This window comes from Centrocercus urophasianus, unplaced genomic scaffold, assembly GCF_019232065.1.
Source record: "Centrocercus urophasianus isolate 14NV4802_14NV808 unplaced genomic scaffold, USGS_Curo_1.0 seq_19, whole genome shotgun sequence".
In the NCBI taxonomy this organism is placed as follows: domain Eukaryota; kingdom Metazoa; phylum Chordata; class Aves; order Galliformes; family Phasianidae; genus Centrocercus; species Centrocercus urophasianus.
Window position 1 is genome coordinate 11451947 of NW_024884744.1, and position 21467 is coordinate 11473413.

The window sequence follows — 21467 nt, forward strand, 5'->3', positions numbered from 1 at the left end:
CGCCATCCCATTTTGTGAGAGAATTAATGTATTCCTTGCTGTATCTGTGCAATTCCAGTGAAGCCAAAGTCTTTTTCTTTTTTCTTTTTTCTTTTTTTTTTTTTTGGCTGAGAAAGCCATTCTTTTAAAAATGTGTTTTATTTGTCAAAATATGAAGGCTTATTTTGTTTATGCGTTTAATCCAGTCACTGGATAAATTCTTCCAGCACTCTATATGTTGTTAGCATTTTATTAGTGACTGGCAATGAAATACCTGAAATGAAATAGGTAATTCCATATGAAGATTAAATAAGAGACAGAGATGGTACAGAGAAGTGATTTAAAACTTGAACTTAAAGATGTGGATCTCAGAAAAGCAGGTGTTTGAGCACACTTATTTTTCCAGCAAGGCTTATCTGCCCCCCCTCCCCACCTAATTATATTGGTTGTCTTAACAGAAGGTAGAATTTATCTTGGAAGACTTTCAGATATTGACCTTTTATGGACTAAGGGTACGGCCAAGCATTAAGTAAAGCAAAAAAATAAAAAATTATTGAACATACAGAAAAAGGCTTTTGAGTAACTTTAATTATTTCTAGAATTTCCTTTAATACAAGTTATCAAGGACATAACTGGCAATGTATTTAACAGCAAGAAGAGTCTCCTCACAGGTTGGCTTTATCTGAGACTCAGGCAGAAGAAACCCGTAATTACCGGTGTCACGGAGCTCAAAAGTGAAAGAGTACTTGATGCCTTGATCGTAAGCCCAGTCATCAGAACCTCCTGCAGCAGGGTCTGTGATAAAGACATAAAACATGACTGTAAACGTAGAAACAACAAGCTGCAGAACCAGATATACAAACAATTAAAAAAGGATATATAGTAAATCAATTGATTTCTTCTTGTGGTGGAAAGGCGTTTGTGACTTATGCAATTACTGAGATCCATTTTAGATTGGCATATTTAGGCAAGTACTTACAGATTGTTGTAGCTCCTGGGCCATATACGTATTTGGTGTTGTACAGACTGGTCAGTTTTTTGGTTGCAGCACTAGCAATGGTGTTCTGTAGGGAAGGAGCAAATATAAATGCAGATTTCTAGAAGCATTCTGTGTGAATCTTGGCAAATTTGTTGAGTAAACTGCAAAGCTGTGCTTGAGAAGGTAAACTGTTTTCCACCTCTCAGAATGATTAGATGCAAGTAGTTGCCAGTACATACCCTGTCAGTAAAAAGCTTGTTCTCCAAGCTTCAGTGGTGCATAGTCTGCCTGTGTAGAGCTGCCTTAGTGTATAGCTGGTGCATAGTCCCATATAGCTTGGGCAATAGCAAACAGCGTTTTTTATACTTACAAGAAACATGTACAAGACTTAAAATAAGTAAGGAATCCCTGTGAAGGGTAATAACTTGGTACAGTAGACTGGGAACACAGTAGCCTTCCTTTTCTTTCTGTTCATGCAGCATTTAAATTGAGAGTAGCGCCAGTTTAGTCGGCAGAGTTGGACACCGCTGGAAGTGGAAGCAGTGTAATAAACGTTAATAGACAGAAAAGGCATAAATTACCTCAGAACCATATGTAGTCTCATTAATTTCATTTCATTTCCTGTGCTCAGAGGGGCTCGTTCAACTCCCACTGATTTCGGTGAGCGCTGGATCGGGCCCATCAGTGCTACCATGAAGCTTTGTGTATTTGCAGTAAGGAAAATTACAGACTTTGGAATGTGTGACTTTTCCACTTCTTCATTATACAGCATGTTGGTAATAAAACATGAAAACTATTACTAACAGATGATGAATGTGAACGATTTTTGAAAGCAGATGTTCAGTATAAGAGTAAGTGATGGGTTGCCTTATCTTTGTTTATAGTTTACAGCTGAATGCTCACTATCCCAAGAATTTCCTCAAGCCCCATCTTTCTCTTTAGGTTGTACTCTGGCTTATTTCCCAGAGCAAGAGAGATTGTAAAACATTCTGTTTACCCTTGTGCTTTAAGTGTTTCTGTGAATTACTCAGAAATGCATATTGGACCATGTGTTTTGAAAAATCTTAGTTTAGCGAGAGAGTTTCTGCAAAACAGCGTCAAAATATGTTTGCATTAATGCTGGTAGCCTACTACAGGACTGCAAGGGTTTCCCCACTCATAAGTGCTGGATTTTGATTCAGAGCAGCAGGAGTAGCTGAGGTCTCTCTGGCATTTGCTGGCAATACCATTGGTTTTTTTGGTTTTGGTTTCTCAAATCTGTCAAATCTGTAAATAGTAAATTCATTATTAAATGTAAACAGGTAAAAAGGTAAACAGATTCTTACTATTTTCAAAAATATGCAAAGTTTGGAAATTTGGAAAGATTAGTTTTACACTCCTTATGGACCTGCTGGTTATTAATATTTGATCTTTTTTCAGTGAACTGCATTGTAGAGACAACAGAAGAGTAAAGCTGCTTTTAGGGAAGAGTGGGGCATACCTTCTCTCTGCCAAAATGCCTGCTTCACATCGGACCAGAACAGGCAGAAGATAAAGGATGTCAGGAAGTGTATTTACCTGGGACGTATTTTGTTATTGGCCAGGAAGTTATGAGAAGGATTTGTAGCAAAAGAGGTTGAGATTTCCAGTAGGGAGACTGGAATCCAAATATACAACTTCCTCAAGTTCTGCAGCTTGGAGATTGATGTGGTATTTAAATGACCTTCTCCATTAACTGAGCAACATGACCGAGCATTTATGACTTCATCTTGAAATGAACATTTATCAAAAGGTTTGAAATCTGATTTTTTTTTCTTTATTAAGTGACTCTCTCCCAGTTGCTTTCCTAATGGATTTACAGTGCAATGTCTGAAGGTCAAAACAAAATTTCAACTTTTTAGGAACTGAAGTCACCTCTTTCTCATGATGTAAAAATGAGGAACGAATAAGAATGAAGCTTGTGAGTCTGACACAACATTTTTCAAAAGGGGATTGTGATATTTAGCTTTTAAAAAATAGTTTGGATTTTCTTACCTGTATGCTATTTGGAATACAGCTGCCAGGAGATGCATGGCTATCTCATTGACCTTAGAGGACACTCTTTTCTGTTGACTGATTTTCAAGATTTCTTTGTTTAACTGGCTTAATTCAATTGCTGTGGTTTCTTTGTTTTTAACTGTCAAGAATGTCTCTGTTGCAAGGAAAACTCTGCTCAGAGATATAGCAGCAGAGAAGCAAGCGGCGCCCTGAAGTCCTAGGAATAACTCCTAATTAATATCTTGTAACTGGGAGCAGAAATGGCTTTCCAGATTCTGACTCAGAGCTGAACTCACAGAGTAGGTCATTTCAGCAGAAGGTGTATTCCCTGCACTAATCATCCACCTGTGTTTACACAGCAATTACTAATATTTTGCCTAATCTTGTGTGCGGAATGCAATGGCCAGGGAGACAGCAGAGTTGTGTTCTCAGTTGTCATTATCTTACATAATTTACAACCTTTAAACCTATGCTTATTGTTATTAGTGTTTAATGAAAGATGTGTCTAACTGGCCAACCTTTCTATCACATCTGGAGCTTTGAGCTAACAACATAATTTACCAGGAGAAGCATCTTCTGCCTGTTAATAGGTAATTTTTGGGGGGGCAGCTCCCTCATTTCATTCTTCTGTCATCAGGGCAGATTTACCAGCAAACCGTGCTGTTTAGAAACACTTCAAGGATGTTGATTACGCAGCTGCTGCCTGTGGACAACTCCCTTTGCCATCACAGGATCATAGAATGGCCTGGGTTGAAAAGGACCACAATGATCATCGAGTTTCAGCCCCCTGCTATGTGCAAGGCCACCAACCACCAGACCAGGCTGAAACACCTGTTCTCTGAGTGACTGGGCCAGACTCTTCTCTCACTGCGCTGCAGATTGATTTGCCTGAGCTTGAAAACCGTATTTTCCTTCCACCTCTGTCTCATGTACTACTTAAACTTCCTTTGTAATGGAAGTCTGAAGGGTGCTGTTTGCAAAGTTAGCTGTAGCCAAGTGAAGCTGCACTTCCGAGGCTTCTTGTTCTGGCAGTAAAACCAGACTCCCCTCAGGAGTCCATGGCTGATGTGTAATTTAGTGCACTGTTCTGTTGTTGCTCATGGTTAAGCATCTCCCTCAAGAGCCTAGGGAATCCAGCCAAGTGGAAGACTGCAGTATGATGCTCTTTTTCCTTTGCAAGCCAGTTTCTCTGAGGCAGTCTTACAGGCTGCATAAGAAATTGATCCCTGGTGAGAGGGTTTCCAGCGTGACTATGTTAAGGTGAATGTGCTCTACAACTGTAGGAGACTTGACTTTGAGCCAGGCTCACACATAAGCATCATCTGTATGAAGCTGCTACTGTAAGCATCCTTTTCAGAGTAGTGACACTACCAGTACAGAGCAGGTCTGTTTTTACAAACTCAGTGCAACAGCTTCCAAATACTGCTTTTCTGGCTGCTTCCGTTTGCTCTACTTTCCAACTTCTCTACCAAATATTTACTTGTAACAACAGTTCAATCTAAGGAGTTTTTAACAGTACAGATACAGTAGTGTAAGTTGTGACTCTTCTTTGTTCTCTCTGAGTCCTTTAGAAAATAGGATTTTTGTTGTTCAAAAATTTGTAACTACAAGTATTCCGACATCTTACACACATTCTGGAATTAAATCAGTGATGAAGAGACTTTGCTCCCAGGCATCAGGTTAAATAACCAGACTAATAGTATTCACCAAGTCATGCAACATATTTGAAATTCACTCTTCTTGCAGGCTGCACAGACTCTATGCTTATCTCTGCTTTCTACCTTGTTCTATTTTAAGGGTCTCAGATGGTACGAGAAGTGAAATGGTAGACCAGCCCAACATAGAAGAATGAATTTCAGTGAACTTAAACAACAAAAGAAGTGGAAATCTTGTGTCAAGAAAATTATCTTCAGCTGTGAATTAATACAATATTCTATAGCCTACCAAACAGTAATAATACTAATCTAACATGCAGATGTGGATTTGGTGCTGAGTTTGTTCAGCAAAGAGATGGAATTGAACCTGGAAAGGAAGAGAGAGCATGGTGGACATACCTCTGCTCTATCAGTTCAGAACCAATTCAAATACAAACAAGAATGGATAGAGCTAGATATGTCTTTGCTGAAAATGAGGAAAGCATAGGATGACCTAGTAGGAAAGTAAGGCAAAAATTTGAACTGATTAAAGCATATGGGTTGAACTGCTTGTGCTGAATGTGATTAAATACAGAGGCCTGTATTTCAGGAAGACAAAAATGTGAATGGTAAAATGAAGATTAAAAGAATCTTTTTGGGGTGGGGAGAGATACTGGTGTTGCCAATCACGTTTTAATTGTGAAGAGCTAATGCTTCTGTTCTCAGTAAGCGATGGATTCAAATGTGCATTCTGTGTGCAATGAAACTCCCAAGGGTACAGTAAATAATGAGCCAAGTGAAGATTATGAGGCAGGCAAAATGAGATCCACCAAAAAAGAGTACATTTTTCTTTCATGGAGTCATCTCCAGAATATTGTGCAACTTCTGAGAAAATTCTGACCTAGATTTTCCTGTCTTGGGTGTTTTTATTTGTGTATTGTTTGGATAACAGTGAAAGTTCTGTGTAGCATCTCAGAAATGAGAGAAACAAACAAATTATCCTATGCTGAATACAGGGAGAAAAATTTGGGGAGAATTCTTGTGTTCTGTGGATTGAGTTCCTCTTGCCTCTGAGGAAAAGGAGGGAAGTTGTGGGAAGGAAGAGTCATGCATGATTTTCATCTGCTGTCACACTATTTAGTCCTGGGGTGATTGGGGATAGCCCTAATCCTGTTCTCAAACCAAGTTACAATAATGTGAGGTTGCTATGATTAGCTATGGCAGTGAAGAATGAAGCATAAAGGTTGCTGGAACTCCTAGAGTGCCCTGTTTTAGAGTGCCCTGTTTTACCCGAGGAACAAAAAGCAGAACAGTTTTTTGCCTTCTGATTTCTTGAGGCTGTGAGCAAAAGAAAAAGTCTTTCAAGCCCCAAGGATACTGCTCAGTGTTCTGGCAGGAAAGGAAGGTACAGGCTTTCTCTAGATCTTTTCTTTTGTGCAGACCTACTGATTTCAATCTCAAATTACTCAATTTTTGTACCCTTATGTGTCTCAGACACTGGAATGTGGCACAGACCTCAATGTATTATGCTACCTTTAATTAAATATAATGGAACAAAATATTATTAATGATAAGCAGACATGAAATTTTGTTTAACCACATGTCGAGCTGCTCACTGGAAGAGATAAGAAATTGCAGCTGTATTTCCTTTAATTTATTAGATCTGTCAGAGTAAAAATAACATCCAAGATAAGATAATGGCACTATAAATTTTGCTCCATTTGAAAAGTGATTTATGGTCCTCTGATTCACCCAAACAATCTCTATGAAAGGTTGAGATTCTAATTTTTCTCCATTTCTCTAAATTCTAAATCTAGACAGAACTTTTTGTCACAGAATAATGGCAATACACCACAATATCTCTTTTTGTAAGTGTATCATTTTAAGCAAATCCAGCTATTGATGGAAAATGTTAAATTTCTTTAGTTACAGCTCAAAGGAATGTGCTTTAGTTATCTCAAGTAGCGCGAAAAGCCGCACCTTTGAACTTGACCCAGAGCCTGTGGAAGTCAGTCTATTTAATTCATTGGTGTTGGAGTGAATTGGGCCTTTTCTGTTTAATTACCCCGGCTATAGGCAGTTTTGATTGGATGATACTCTGATCTCATTCTCTGAAAGAAGGATTTTTGGCAAGAAGTCTTCCCTTGTTAAAGTCAGGTACTGCTCAAGTAGAATATCCCTGGGATCCTGCTGTCTTTTTGTTGGGATCGCCAGTAAAAGAAGTATTTTCCCTTAATTAACACATGAAAACCACTCATCGGGTCACCTTGTCATTGGTGGTGAGGTTTGTAATTGCTTTGTACTGGAAAATAATGGAACCCCCTCTGGGATCATTGTACCCAATTTAAAATGTAGGATAAAATGACAGTGGAAAATCTAACTTATGAAGTGAAATCAAATAGGTGAAGAGAAGTATATAGGTTGTATTCCTGAGCTATTTATTTCTTATGCTGAATAGCAATAGTAGATTTGTTCTCTATGGCAGGAAAATAAGGCTTTTATTAATTAAAAGCTGGAGAACCATTGTAAAAGTAATGCATGAAATTATATTCCATATTGGAATATATTTTTTATCATAAAAATGTAAATTGATAAAAGAAAGTGAAAACCAAGAAAATCAGAAGTTATTTCTTATTTCTAAAGATTGTTTTAACGGACAGGACTTCCTGTATTTTTTAAATGCTAGGCCGTTGATGCAAACTTTCTCAGTTTAATACTGTGAGAAGCTTGCTGGGGCTTTAGTTAAGTTTCACATTTGCTTTTGATTCAGAACGTTGAGCGGAGTGTCATGCAACTTTTTAGCACATGTGAACTTTGTGATCTTGACAACGAAGCAGCTCAAGGGCTTTGTGCTGTTTATTGCCTGAGACTGAACTGCCATGTGTAAAATGTGAAAAAATGTAAAAACTGAAGACAAGAAATCACTATAGTTCCATGGAATAATTAAAATCAAAGCTTTCTGGAAAATAAATTAAGAAAGCAAAGTTTTCATCTGGATTTCATCCTCTCTTTTAGGCTGTAAAATATGCTGCAGGAAAGTTCACTGTTGGCCCGAGTTCTTGTTTGTGCTTTGGAATTGTGACATCTATTTGGGAGCACTCATAAATCTGTCAAGCCCCCCCAGCAGACCAGCACACTGAGTGTTGTTGCCTTGGACTTTTGGCAGCATCCAGGAAAGAGAGGGAATCAAGATTTGTTTGTTTTGTTTTGCTCTGTTGTTTTGCCTGCCAACAGCTTCTAATTGCTAATATGCCAGAGAACTGAAGTAATTTTCTTATTCATGATTGTTGATTCTTGGCCTTGTGAAATGTTTACAACTTTTATGCACACTTAATATTTTTAACTTTTTTTTAAATTCCAGATTGTTATTCAAATGGTGTTAGGGTGTGTCCTTCATTCATTTTGGATGAATAAAAGAGGAGTTGTTATTTAAAACATGACATTTATCTTCTTCTCTTCCAAGTAAGGGGTGTATTTGAATCAAGGCCTATTTAGAAGGGTCTCAGAACTGATTGTTTTCACCTGTTTCGTGCCTGTTTTTAGTTATAATCATAGTCCAATATATAGGTATATAGTAATTAATACTATATATTACATTTATTATTGACAAAAATTGCCTCATTGTCCTCAAGCTGCATCATTCTCTTTAACAGGAGTCTCACCCTTTTCCTTCAGTGAGAAGTAAGGTTTGGTACGAAGTATTAGGCAGAGTTCCTTATTTGCTGGTGCTGGTACCACTTCAGTCATTTCTGTGTAGTTATTATAGTCTAGCAAGCTGTTAGCACGGCTTACAAAGGAAATTTTTCTGTGGGATGTTCTGCAGCCGCACACACTGCAAATTCTTGCATCAGGAAGAAGCAGTGCTGCATGATGTAGTGAATTTCTCCATGGCATGACTGGAAAGCAATCCTGACCTTGTGGCAAATTCACTGTATACACTGAAATTAAGTAAGGTTCTCAAGGTTATCTTGTGCCTGAACTATATGGAAGCCATCATGGTGTCTCTGGTTTTTGAAGTATGTTCAAAAACTGGCAACGTATACTCTTTATTCATAGTTAAAGATTCTGCCTGAAGTTAAATAGACCTAAATAGTGCTCTTTCATTATATCAAAAACATTCTTTTCATTACATCAAAATGACAAAGAACTTGTGCTTACCAGTTCCTTGTAATCCTTTGGATGTGAATAAGTGTATGAATAAGGAAACAGTAGCAGCTGGGAATAGGAGTGAATAGTCAGGTATGCCTTGATTGTAGAAAGATTTTCACGAATAAAATCAGCCAAAGCCTTTGTCTCCTTTTCAGACTCAGGTGAGGAGCCGCAGTAAGTAGAATCACATGGGCTCCTTGAGGCCCCCAGTTCTGGAAAGAGCAGTGAACGTAATGAATATTTAATAAAAAAGTTGGTTGTTAGGAGAATGGTATAATGTGAATTTCATAATAAACCTTGGAAATCCTACTGCCACACCTGTACTGTATCAGGAGAGTCCTTTGTTGCATGGTTAAGACACTGGGCAATGTGACGCAGTGTTAATTAAGTACGATCTGTACTTCTTGTTTGGAGGGACATGAGTTTCTTTGCAAAGCCCTATGTTATCTAAATGATTATTATTTGCATCCTTACTTAAAAGTCTTCTCCTTGCACATCTCCCCCATATCTGGGATGCTTTCAGGAACCAGCAAAGAGGGCACCCCTTTGCAATGAGTGAAACAACTGAAAGAAAGCTATTTTGACTTCTCTTCTGAAGTCTGCTGTTCATAGAAGTAGCTATACTGATGAAACTAGTAACCAAAGTTTGTTTTTTGCATAAAATTTGAACACCAGCTATTCCACAATGCTATATTGGTGGTCTTCAATCAAAATCATGATGAACCAACCATAGTAATATAAGCGGAAATCCATAATTAAGTATTTTGGCTATTGCATTTCTGGGTGATTGCTGCAGCTTCTATTAGGAGACACTTACTGCACCAGCCAGCATTGAAGTTCCTGTTGGGATCAGTACCAATGCAAGAGCTGCCAGTGTTTTTAGAGCGTGTCTTTCTCCACATACGGTTCTAAAATAGAATGGTGAAGCTTAGAGTAAAAGTAAGAAAGAGTTCTTACAGTTGGCTTAGCCAGCAATATTTTTGACAGAGGAACATACTTACAGTTGTCCAAGTGTAAACGTAACCATCGATATTAACAACTGGCAAAACATAGAAGTCCAAGCTGTTGAGAAGTTGGGTCATGGTACTGTCTGATCCGTAGGTCTCCACAGCCTAATGAGAGAAAAGTAGAAAGAGCTGATGATGCCTTCATGGAATGAAAACATCTCCAGCATATCTTTGAAGGCCTGGATCTAGATAAGGAATTACTGAATGTGGAAGGTGAAGTCATCCAGGTAACTGCGCCACATGAGGTGGTAGCACTGATGTTATGTATGCTCAGAAGACTTACAGTGACTGAAACCATATTGCTGTTAGAGAGTCGACTTTTTCTGGTAGATAAAATGTATTTTAAAGCAATGTGGATTTTGAACAGGATAATGAAGAAAAGGTTTCCATCTACTAGCTTATCAATGAAAGACAGAAAAATGTTCTGGTCCATATATTCTCCCTGTATCCTGTCGCCTTAAACACTTGTTTATAGTTTGAATTGATAGTAAATTTTGTTTCTGATATCTGTTATGCAGATAAAATTCATCACTAATCAAAACTACAAAAAATGTTTCCATCATTACATCCTTAGATGTTTCTAGTCATAATACTTTGGTTGCACATATTCATAGAGAGGTGGATTTTTCCATGCAATTTTCCAGGTATGTACATCATAAGAACTCCTGCCTACATATCCTACTGTTTATGACCTAGCACTTTGTGTGCTTGTTTGGAAATTTGAGTCAGTCTTGTGTGAGCATCCAATTATAATTGACATTTGCTCTAAAGGCCTGGTTGCATCCTTGTTTCCTTTACTTTACAAAGATGTAAAGTGCAATGCAAGAAGCAGTGCAGTAGAAAAAGACATCTACTGTCCTGTAGCTAGCAAGTGGACAGGTTAGGTGTAGAATTTGGAAAGGAAATTTTAGGTCACTACAACTTACTTTTTTCCTGTGTTTTTCGTTTGTTAATTTCTTTAGGTGGGTTTTTTTTGTTTGCAGATACAAAGAATGACCTACTTTGTTTTTTCTGTAGTTTCTGACTTTTATGTCTAGAAGCATTCCCAGCTGAACCTCCAGTGACTCTCAGAGGACTGCACTTTAAAGTTTTTTCTACCTATCCTCACTTGCATTCACTGAGCAGAGCCGCTGCTGGTGTCGGGTACATCCATGAATTAAATGATCAGACAGTGAAAATGACAGCCGTAGTGACGTGAATTGCTGAGAGAAAAATGGTAGCACATACTGTCTGCAGCCTTATTGGGAGATAATGAAATAACATTCCCTTTGACTCCACTGAGATGTCACTTTCAATTTCCACTGCTCCTTACACAAAACCGCATGGCTGGCTGAGAAGATAGAGGTTATACTTGCCACCAGTGCTGCTGCAAGCATACCTCATACACATGCTTAGGTAATCTTAAGCTGCTCAAAGATTACAGGCAGCCATTAAGATCTAGTGTAAGTGGTTGAAATAAAAATAATTGCATTTTGTAAAACAAGTTTTGATCATTATGTTACTGACTTCTTTTACAAACCACTGGCAGAAAGCAGGGGAGATCCACTCTCTTGCGTGGAAACCACAGTCCATGAAGATGGCCTTCTTATTCTTACCGCTTTTTCCCAACTACAGAAACAAATAAAAAAACAAACCCAAGTTCTGAATGAAACAATTTGTACGCAAAAGATGTCTGCCACCTTGTTGACTTAAAGAGTAATACTATACATTTCCCTGAATAAATGGAAAACTAGGGAGTGCTCTCAGCTGTAGTTGACAATGATATTCAAGCTAAAACCTTATGGTCTTAATAGTTTTATTTTTATTAATGTAGGTTACTCTCTCCTCCACCACAATAATAGATGGTTCTGCACTGTTGATATATTCCCTGTGGTGTTTCTAGTAGTTAGTTTTGTTTGGATGGATGATAGATGCTTATGCAATTTTAGGCAAGTAACCATTATTCTCTCACCTTTAATTTGTTAATGGTATCTTATTTACTCATACGAGTTATTCAAAAAACCTGTGTCTGATGAAGAAACAAACATTGCCTTTTGCTAGAGAGACTGACATTTATAGATCCTTTCAGAGTAAATGTGCTTACAGGTGAAGAGAATATAAAGGTAGTTGATAATTCACCTGGCTCACAGGATTGTTGTTAAATTTATGCCTGAACTTCTCATAGTTCATTATGGCCCTTATATCTTAAGGTAAAAAAGTTCGTATTACAAATAGTGCAAAAAATCTATTTGATTCCTTTTAAAACGTATATTAATATCTTAGCATCATCGTTCAGTAGGCATCATAGTCTTGCATAGATAATAGCAGAAAAACAGTCTGGCACAAATGAATCACTGCACTCACTTTGAGAAGGTACAGTGGCCGTTCTTCATATGTTTTCCCAATTACACTGCGAGAGACCAGGCTTGGGTTCTGAGCAGCAATGTCAGCAGTCCAAGCAGCTATCTGTTTGATAAGGAGAATAAAGATGTTGATGTGTCTGTTCTCAGGTCCAGAGTAACTTATGCACAAGCTGGAAGAGTCCTTCTGAGAATTGAACCAAATATTTAATACCATTGATAGATTTCTTATTATTAACTCTTGCTTGTGCTAGATACTTGTGTATCTAATCTTAGTTGTTGGGTTTTTTTTTCCAGTAATAGATAGTGGTTCATTGCAGACTTCAAACTATTGCTGAACTAGGATTTTCTGATATGAATTTATCTAAAACGTCCAATCATTGGCGTCTGGTTGGTGAGTGAAGAAACTTTTTGAATGCTAACCGTACATAGTGCTTAGAGATTATGATTTTGTCATCCTTTTAATTCTTCTGACAAAAGAAAACTTTTTTCCTTTTACAGTAAGTAGATTGAATGCTTTAAGTCTTCTGCATGCTGTCATGTTTTTCAGTTTCATAGCTCTTCTATTTATTATCATTCTTGGACTGTTTATGGAAGCACTGGGCAGGGATTTATGGGAACAGTCCACCGAAGTCAAATACAAAATAAATAAGTATGTGTAGGCAAATGGGTTATGCAGATTATCTCTGTAATGAGCAGTGAAGGAGAGATTTTGGAGAGGAGGTTATCAAGTTAATGGATATAATGGAAGAGGAGAAGGGAATATTGATGGAAGAATATCAGAAGCCATTTTGACAATGGAGGCTAAGATATCAAGTTGATACAGTGGAAAACATTTGGACTTTACCTGATCCCAGGTGTTGTATTTTTCATAGCTGTGACCAGTGCTACGAACTTTGCTGTCAAACTGAGCATGCATTGCAGTCTGCAGGTTGTCAATCAGAACTCTGCAATACCACGAAAAGCAGAAAGAAATGTGCAATTTGTTAGCAGAAAATCGAGCACCACATGGATATCTTTGGATTTGCACAGAACTAAGGCCATGTTGATTATGAAGAAACATGTGGTGAACTGGTTTATGCATTTGAAAATAATAGAAGCTATGTTCAAGTTTCAGTCTCTTTTCTGCCTCATCCGTGCTGACAGAATGATCACAAAGCAATAGCTTCTCAACTTGCACCTGCCCACTTAACTCCCATACTAGCAAACCTCCAGAATGGCAACAGTTGGGGTTAGAAAGAAAGGCAGTGCTAAAACAGGGTGCATGTAAACTATATTAGTTCTGTATCCAAGTAAAACTCTCCTTTGCCTTGGACTGACCTTGTAATGTCAGGTTGCCTCTTCCTCAAAAGGAAAAGGGCATTCTCTTCAACTGATGATGCTGAAGAACAATTAGACTGCAGTAACGTAAAACCCTCCTGTTATCCAGGATCTCTAGCAACCTAGAGATGTTTGCATGATTAAATTCTTTATCAAACCAAGCTTCCAAAGTTTAGGTGCAGTTTGCAGATGGCAGGATCCATACAAGGCAAAAAATAAGCCGACAAAAACAACAACAGAAACAAACCACCCTAACACCCTGACTGCATTGCCTGAATCTCTCCTGCTCGTCTCCCTGGGGCTGATAGAAAGACACGGCTCATCTTCAAGCATGGTATTGAGGACCTTTTGCTCATATTTCAGCCTTGGCTACAAAAAAAACGTTTCCTTGTTTTTTCCAGTGTTTGTCTTAATATCCTTACAAATTCTCACTTGTTCAGGATATGTGCTCAATCATTTGGATAGAAGAGCAGGAGGCCACTTTGTGAGGCACCATCAGCCTTCAGAACAAACAGTGCAAATGAGCACATTGACATGGTATCATGGCACTGCAGCTCCACTTCAAAAGAATTTTAACTGCTTGGGTTGTCACAAGGACACTCCACTGAAGTTTGTCAGGGACACCTTCCAGACATTTGTTTCCTCTGTTGCAATCAAAAGATTTGTGCATGGACCTGAGGGAGTTCATAAATATCATAGGGAAAGATAGCACTCTTAGTAACTCTTCCTTTGCCAAAGAAGTACTTCGAATGAAACTGGACTCCTGTGCTGTACGCGGGCTGAGGTACTACTGAGAACAATCTCTTAGAGTATTTTTAGCTCTGTTCCCTCCTGTGGCATCCAAACAGGATACAGTTAACATGGGGATGGCAAGTTTAGGGAGAGATAATCCTCAGATTTAGCAGAACCTACCAGCTATGTTTCCTGAGAACTCCAGCAAAGGAGTTTGATCTGGTGGAAATAAATCTGAGTGATGAAAACTCTCCACTCTGCTGAACGAAGTCATGAGAGTTTGATCAAGTAAAACTGAGTTTTGTATCTGTATTTATGCATATACTACACATTGAAAAAGCCTGCTAATCAAGCTGGACCAAGGAGGATGTTTGTGATGAAGATAAGTGCAATCAATGATGAAAATGTTCAACACATTTTCTCCAATATTCAGTCTCCTACTAAAAACTTACTTATAATCCACTTCGTTTTCTTTGAAGAGATGTTCAACCTCCAAAGCCTTGTCAGCTTCAACTCGGAAATCAACTTGCATTTTTGGCTTTACCAGATTGACGAAGTCTGGCTGCCAAAAGTCAACCTGAAAGAAAGCCAAACGAATATATGAACAAATACATACATACGTATGACTGAGTTTTAAGTGAGTGCATGTGTGATATAGTGATGCTGATTGTGATTGATATAACAAATTTCATTCCGGTGTTACATTGACTGATCTTGCTTGCCAGAAAAACTGACTTAAGTTTTAAATGGAATTCAGTGAAGATGATTTTATTAGACCCTTGAACTTACGTGGAAGATTTCTGGAGATGGCAGTAACAGTTTAACAAATACCAAGTATTAACTCAGTTTTTGAGTACATTTAATTTTTGACTTATTAAATTATGTTACTTAGTAGGGACTGCACTAGTCTTGCACAGTGCTAAAATCAGTGCTTGGTATTTTTTCATTTCAAAATTGAAAAAGGAAAAGAGACAATTATCACCCTAAATCAAATGACAAGTAGCCCTTATATCCAGAAGAACATTCTGAACTTCATTTAAAAGAATCTGATGTAAAAGAGACTGGAGCTTTGGAGCATAAAGAATGTTGTCTGCTCTGAGCATCCCATACAATTATGACAGTGTCTGAACACATACAGATTTGTGAATGCTGTGCAAAATTTGTAACTCTCTTTATAATTTTTTTTCATTCTTTGTTCACATTTCATTGGAGTTTTTTGCCTGTAACCATTAAATGGTCTCCTGAGTATAGCAAGCTACAAACATACTTTACATGCATCAGCTGGAAAGGACTGTTGCATTTATAAGTGTCTTTAAGACTCATTTTGTGCAGTTTGTAGGAGGAGCCTATGCCTTTGGAAGACATTGTTTAACTCATAAGGGACAAATGACAGCGCAATTACTACTTCACATATTCTTTCTGAAATCTGCTTTAAGATCTCTTGGATTTAGAATCCTGTTAAAGGTCAGTGAAAACAAAACTGGTTTACCAGTCTAATGCCTTTTCAGCCTTTCATGTCCTGAGCGTAAAGGAAATTGAGGCTGGTGGGCATGTTCACAAAATGATGTATCTTCAAGTTAGATGACTATTACAGTGTATACTGCTACTACATGAGTCCTGGCAGATTGCTTTGTATAACAACAGTAGTTTAGAGATCTTTTCTTTACTGGGATTGCTTAGGAGCAGACTTGTTATATTCATTTTCATAGAACTAGCAGCAACATACCAATACATATTCTTTCTGTGGAATACTGTTTCAGCATGCTGTGTGGAATACAGTTTCAGTACCCTGCTGCTGCTACTTCTCCACATCTGTACTTCATTAAAAAGACCATCCTTTAATCCTACAGATAATGGTGTCTTTTTCACCAACAGCTATTTTACAACATCAAAGCTGAAGAGAAATATTGGAAACACATTTGCTGTCTTTATTGTTTTTTCTCATGTCATTATGTTATCATATATCTACATCAAGGTCACTAGGAAACATGCAGCTTGACTGGAAAAAGAAAATTTTAAAGGAAAGTCACAGACAAAAGGTGACACAAGAGGCTAGAGGCCAAAACACTGTTCAGTTTGTTATGAATACGAATTTTTAGATTGTTTGTGTGAACAAAATCTTATACCTTTAACATTAAACGTTCCTGTACTTGGAAGTTTCATGTTTTGTCTAATTCTTGAAGGCACTCCACAATGAATATATAATTTCAAAGTAACTCAATTAATACATTGCAGTGAACACTTTCATACTCAGACTGGGGCATCTGGACTTTTCAGGAAGACATAAACTAGTATGTAAGTAATTCTATCTTTATTACATTTTCCTCTTCCCTCTGAAGAAGAACTCATGATGAATTGGCTGGAATCAGGACTAGGTCTTTAATTTGGAAGCTTGTTACTGTTTTTTTTGTTTTGTTTTGTTTTTTTGGTTGTGATTAGTTGAGGAAAAGTAGAAATGTTCCATTTGGATTCAATAAAGCTCCTTCCCCAAGTTCTTTACCTGCATTTTGCTGGCAAGGGAATGGATGATTTCCACCTGCTCATCGTTCTGTGGAGTCACTCGAAACACCTTGTGGCTGAAAGGAGAGAGAAATTGGATTTTAAAAAGATAAGTCAGCTGGAAGACTTTTGCTCGTGGAGCAGAAATCATGAAAATATAAACCTGATGTCTGTACGTACCCATCAAAAGTCTGATCTTGCAGGTGAGCAGAAGCAACTGCAGCACCCACGAGAACTAAGAACGCCCACATGTTTTTTGAAGAAGTAAACAGGCTTTCAGTTCTGGGCTGCTTTTATGATCTGTTTTGTGTTTGGTTTTGGTTTTTTTTTTTTTTTTTTTTTTTTATTCAAATATACACTGGAACAAACCACTGATCAGCTAGCAGATTATCCCTTTGGCCTTGTTTGGTTTGCATATTATTTATAACATGTGCTTTACTTCACACCTGTGAAAACAGTGGAAAGTCTCAAAGGTGGCAGTAACAGTAGGGGCTAAGGAATTTTGCTGCTAGAGTGGAATGAACTTGTTACATGGGAAACTGAGTTTAATCCATTTTGTTCTTTTGTAATGTTGTGTTTGTGTGTGTGTGTGAATTTTGATGAAAAATGTAATCATTTTTTTCAATTGTTTGGTTGCTGGATTACAAACTTTGTAGTGCTTAATTGTCACCTTATGTAATGGCTGATGACTTTCAGATGTTGCAGCAGTGTGACCAGTCTTCTTAATTACACACCACTCTCTCTTTTCCTGAACAGTCTGTGGCTGACTGTGACAGAGTCAGAGCATCTGAAGAGGAAATACAGTTTGGATGTATGAGTTATCAATCATTTCCCAGTAGGGAGGAAAGGTACTGAACTTTTCTTTGCTTAACTTGAAGGGAATCAGATGCCTGCAGAACGGAAGGTGTAGATATTTCTAGTCACAGTGGGGTTGTACATATTCTTCACATAACATATTCACAGATTCATTTGTTCTCTCTAATTATACCACATGAAAATCAGGTTGAATTAACTCTTGTGGGAATTAACTATAGGCTAAGAAGATCAAATGACACGTAGTTGTATAAATGCATTTTCATTTTTGTCTTCCATGTTGTTCTTAAACTATCTGAGAATAGTATTCTCTCATCACTGTGCTTTCATCTGTTTAGTTTTCATTAATGTGTCCTAGGCACGAATTGTCTGCTGATGCTGTGTCTTGAGGTGATTGATGCTTTTGGCAGGGAGTCTGTAAATGAATCAGCATATATATATATATAAAGGATGGAATGTATGAGCTCAGTTATGTTTTCTGTTATGCCCAAGTGACCTGGCAGATTTCAATGTTTCAGACAAGATCATCTTGAAGATGTTCTTTGACTCCATGTCTGCTGTTTTGCAGAAATCTGCATATACAAATATCATATATATGTCAAAATGCATCAGAAAATTGAATGCGTTCATCTTGCAGAAAAAAGAATAGCAAGTTTCAGAGGGCTACGTTAAGAAAGAAAGTCGTGATAGATGCTGCACTTCACTTTTTAAAAGAAGTTCCCTAGAGAAAATAAAGCTGCTCAGTAAAACTGCAGCAGTCTTGTATAGGGAATGCCCTAGAAATACATTTTTAAAATCTATGTACCAAGCATGCAGCAGTTTTACATAACAAAATAACATAATAAAAATGCTCTTACAAGGATGCTCCCAAACTGAGCCTTATTAACTGAGCCTCTTATTCAAGAGTTGTGCTGGTCAAATCATTCAGTTTGACTTCACAATTAATGACCTAATTTGTAGCACTATGGGCACTTGCTCTGCAATAATCTTACTCAAGTCTCCTAAGAAGGATGATGGCAGGAGTTATTCTGACAAACTGCTAAAGCAATACTGCAAAGTCTTCAGAAGTTTTAAGTTGATTAGATCTATGGTATTAGATGAAATGGTCTGGTTCCACGAACACTGCAGTGACAATAATGCATGATGATCAAGCCCAGATCTTGCAATGAGTAAATGATCATAAGGAGTAATCAAACATTGCAGATGTCATCATTCCCTGTTGAGCACTGGAAAACATTTTGGAAATAGAAGAATGCCAGATTTCAAGGCATGAGTTTACTTTTAAACGTTTTTTTTCATGCAGTTGTACATCTTTTGCTTTTGCAAACAATCACTGACACAGCATTACTGCCATGAACTACTGAGCTGGCAAGTGTTACCAAATATTATAATTTCTGATGGCAGTTTTTGCTGTTTCCATCACAGACTTGGTCAGGAAAAAATCAATGACCTGGAATCCCATTTAAATTACTCATTTTGCATCTCAAGATTGATGGTTAAGTGTAAGATTAGCTCATAAACAAGCTCTAACACAGCCTTGTTTTTCTAACTGTACAATATAACTGTTCAATATTTGTATGATAAAGAGGCAGCATAAGGATAAATAAAATAACAAATTAAATTTGGTTAAGCCATCTGTTCTTTTTATTGTCTGATTACAAGCCAACAGCACATTAGTAAGCCGTGGCTGAATAAACCTTGGACATTCGTACTTAAAACTGAGAGCAGAGGCTAGTGCTACCTGTATTATTTCAGTTTTGGGAAGAGAAATACTCTGCAATGGAACACTCAGCCTTGACATTCTTATGAAGGATAAGTGTAAACCAACAAAGGGAAAAAATACATACTGATGTTTCAGAAGCATCCTTTATCACATGAAACCTTTTGTTCCATTTGTTATCAAACTGAATGAGAGGTCTAAGATCAAATAACTTCTCTTTTTCTAAAAGTTCTCAGCAGTTACACGTTTTCTGAATCAGATATTGTGTTATCTTTAAAAAAAGTGTACTGTCTTTTAGTCATAATATATTGTTGGAACTTCTAATCCCTGACTGACAAATTTGTCTTACTATTCTTGGATATTTATTAAGATCCAAAATAACATTGAAAAACTCCTCACTGCCCAAATATTAATCCTATATATGTATGTAATGTAGGAAAATCCTAACTGTGCCTCGAGCCAGTCATATGTGTTTGGATAATGGGATACTGTTATCTCTATTTATTGTATCTTTATTGTTTATTTTATTATCATTAGTTGTGTGTTCTAGATAATATTAGTTTTGAAGAGTTATACTATTGAAAATATTCTGAAAACCTTTGAGTATACTTTGAAGATGCCGGGATCAGCAGAATCTGCTATCCAACATGTACTTCAAGCTTTGCTGGTATTTTCTTTGTATTTATATATTATTAATATTGCATCCTGTAATTCATCAAAGGCTTTTTCAACTTTTGTGCCCTGGGACGTGCTTATATCCTACCATTTCTGTAGCTATGTGTAGGTATGTCCCTCTCCCCCCATCCCCTTCTCCTCTCAGATGCAAATTAACGTGTGAATGGAAACTACCTTAAGGAGAGGAAACAGTGGCTGGGATGAGATCTAGGCTATGGAGCAAAAATGTTAGCAAGGAAACAACAAAATCTGTAATTGTTCTTTTATGAAGTCAGTAGATTTGTGACTCCTGTGAAATATTTTTAATAGTGATTAGGATTAAGAATGAATGTACTGCAGCTTTCTTTTATGATCGTTGTATGAATTGCTTAGTGTTCAGAAAGTATTTTTTATCCTGGACTACAGAATGCTGTACACACCATTCACATTTGAATTCCTACTTGCTTGAAAATGACGTGAAACATTCTGATGTGGAAGGAGCAGATAAATATAGTGGCAGTGCCAGAATCCTCTGAAGCCAGGTACCCAAAATCTAAAAGCTGAGTACCAAGCAGAAGAAATACTTCAAACAGAACAATAAGGACTGACCTCACACTTACTTGTTATGGATATCTTCTGCTTAATTATCTTGCCTTTGGGATGGGCTTTCTACTGTGATCAAGAGTAGTGGGTTCTTGTACTCAAGGCTATTCTCTGCCATGTGTAAGGCTGGCTGGGTCACGGCAGGGCTCAGCAACAGCTCAAAGATTCAAAAAGCGTAAAGGTTCCTCCCCTTAAATTCTTAAGGCACTGAAATCAGCATGTGGTGTATAGTCAGAGATCATGGCTTCACTGGGAAGATCCTAATCTGAAAAAAGTACAAAAATAACCAGGCACTCAGCACCCTTACTGACAGAAACCAGCTCTTTCAATTCTCAACTTCTTGCTATATCTGATGGATGTAGGAGTTTCTCTTCTGGTGTAGTTCAGCATAACGTTAACACCTATATAATGTCTCCAGCAATGTGAGAAGCAGATGCTGTGGAGGCAGGTGCTAGAGTTGTGCTGTAAGAGATACAGGGGTATCTGCCCACTGCTGAGGTCTCCCCAGGATAACTAATGTGGGTTGTTAGCACATTTTCTTTCTTAGTATTCCTCAGTTCCTGTTCCAGGATCCTCAGGGGGAGAAGGGTAAATCAGGCTGTCAGTGTGCTACCATCCACTTCCAGTTCTAACAGAAGGATTTAGACAGACAGATGAATCTCCATTTCATCTAGTTAAATGTGATCCAGATAGTGATGGATTGGAGTTAACACAGCACAGCAGGGTGACCACAAGTGGGAGAGAAGACAGATGATACATAATGGGAGAGTCCAGGCTGTATCAAAAACATCAGCAAGAGAGGTTCAAGGAAGAAAATGGACTGGGCACAGCAGCTAGATTCCACTCTTAGGCTTAAGTGAAATTTCTTTTTACAGCTTGCTGGGTAATTTACTGTTCTGTTTTGATTTTTTGCATGTATTGGCCTTCGAGAGTGATGTAAATCATGACCATTTTTCTCCTGTATAACTTGTTTGTCATCAGTAGACTTGACAATATTTGAAGTCCAGTGCTTGGATAAGTCAC

General features: G+C 37.7%; 1 protein-coding gene across 1 annotated transcript; it reads right to left on the reverse strand.

Moving 5' to 3' along the window:
- Positions 1 to 549: 549 nt before the first annotated feature.
- Positions 550 to 16905, reverse strand: CPB1 (carboxypeptidase B1). The gene is made up of 11 exons (XM_042820986.1): positions 16835 to 16905; positions 16656 to 16731; positions 14608 to 14732; positions 12951 to 13050; positions 12108 to 12209; positions 11271 to 11372; positions 9759 to 9869; positions 9575 to 9665; positions 8767 to 8969; positions 959 to 1043; positions 550 to 774 (listed from the first exon to the last, which is right to left on the reverse strand). Exons 1-11 carry the CDS (start codon positions 16903 to 16905, stop codon positions 587 to 589), a joined length of 1254 nt encoding a protein of 417 aa, XP_042676920.1. The 3' UTR covers positions 550 to 586.
- Positions 16906 to 21467: the final 4562 nt, after the last annotated feature.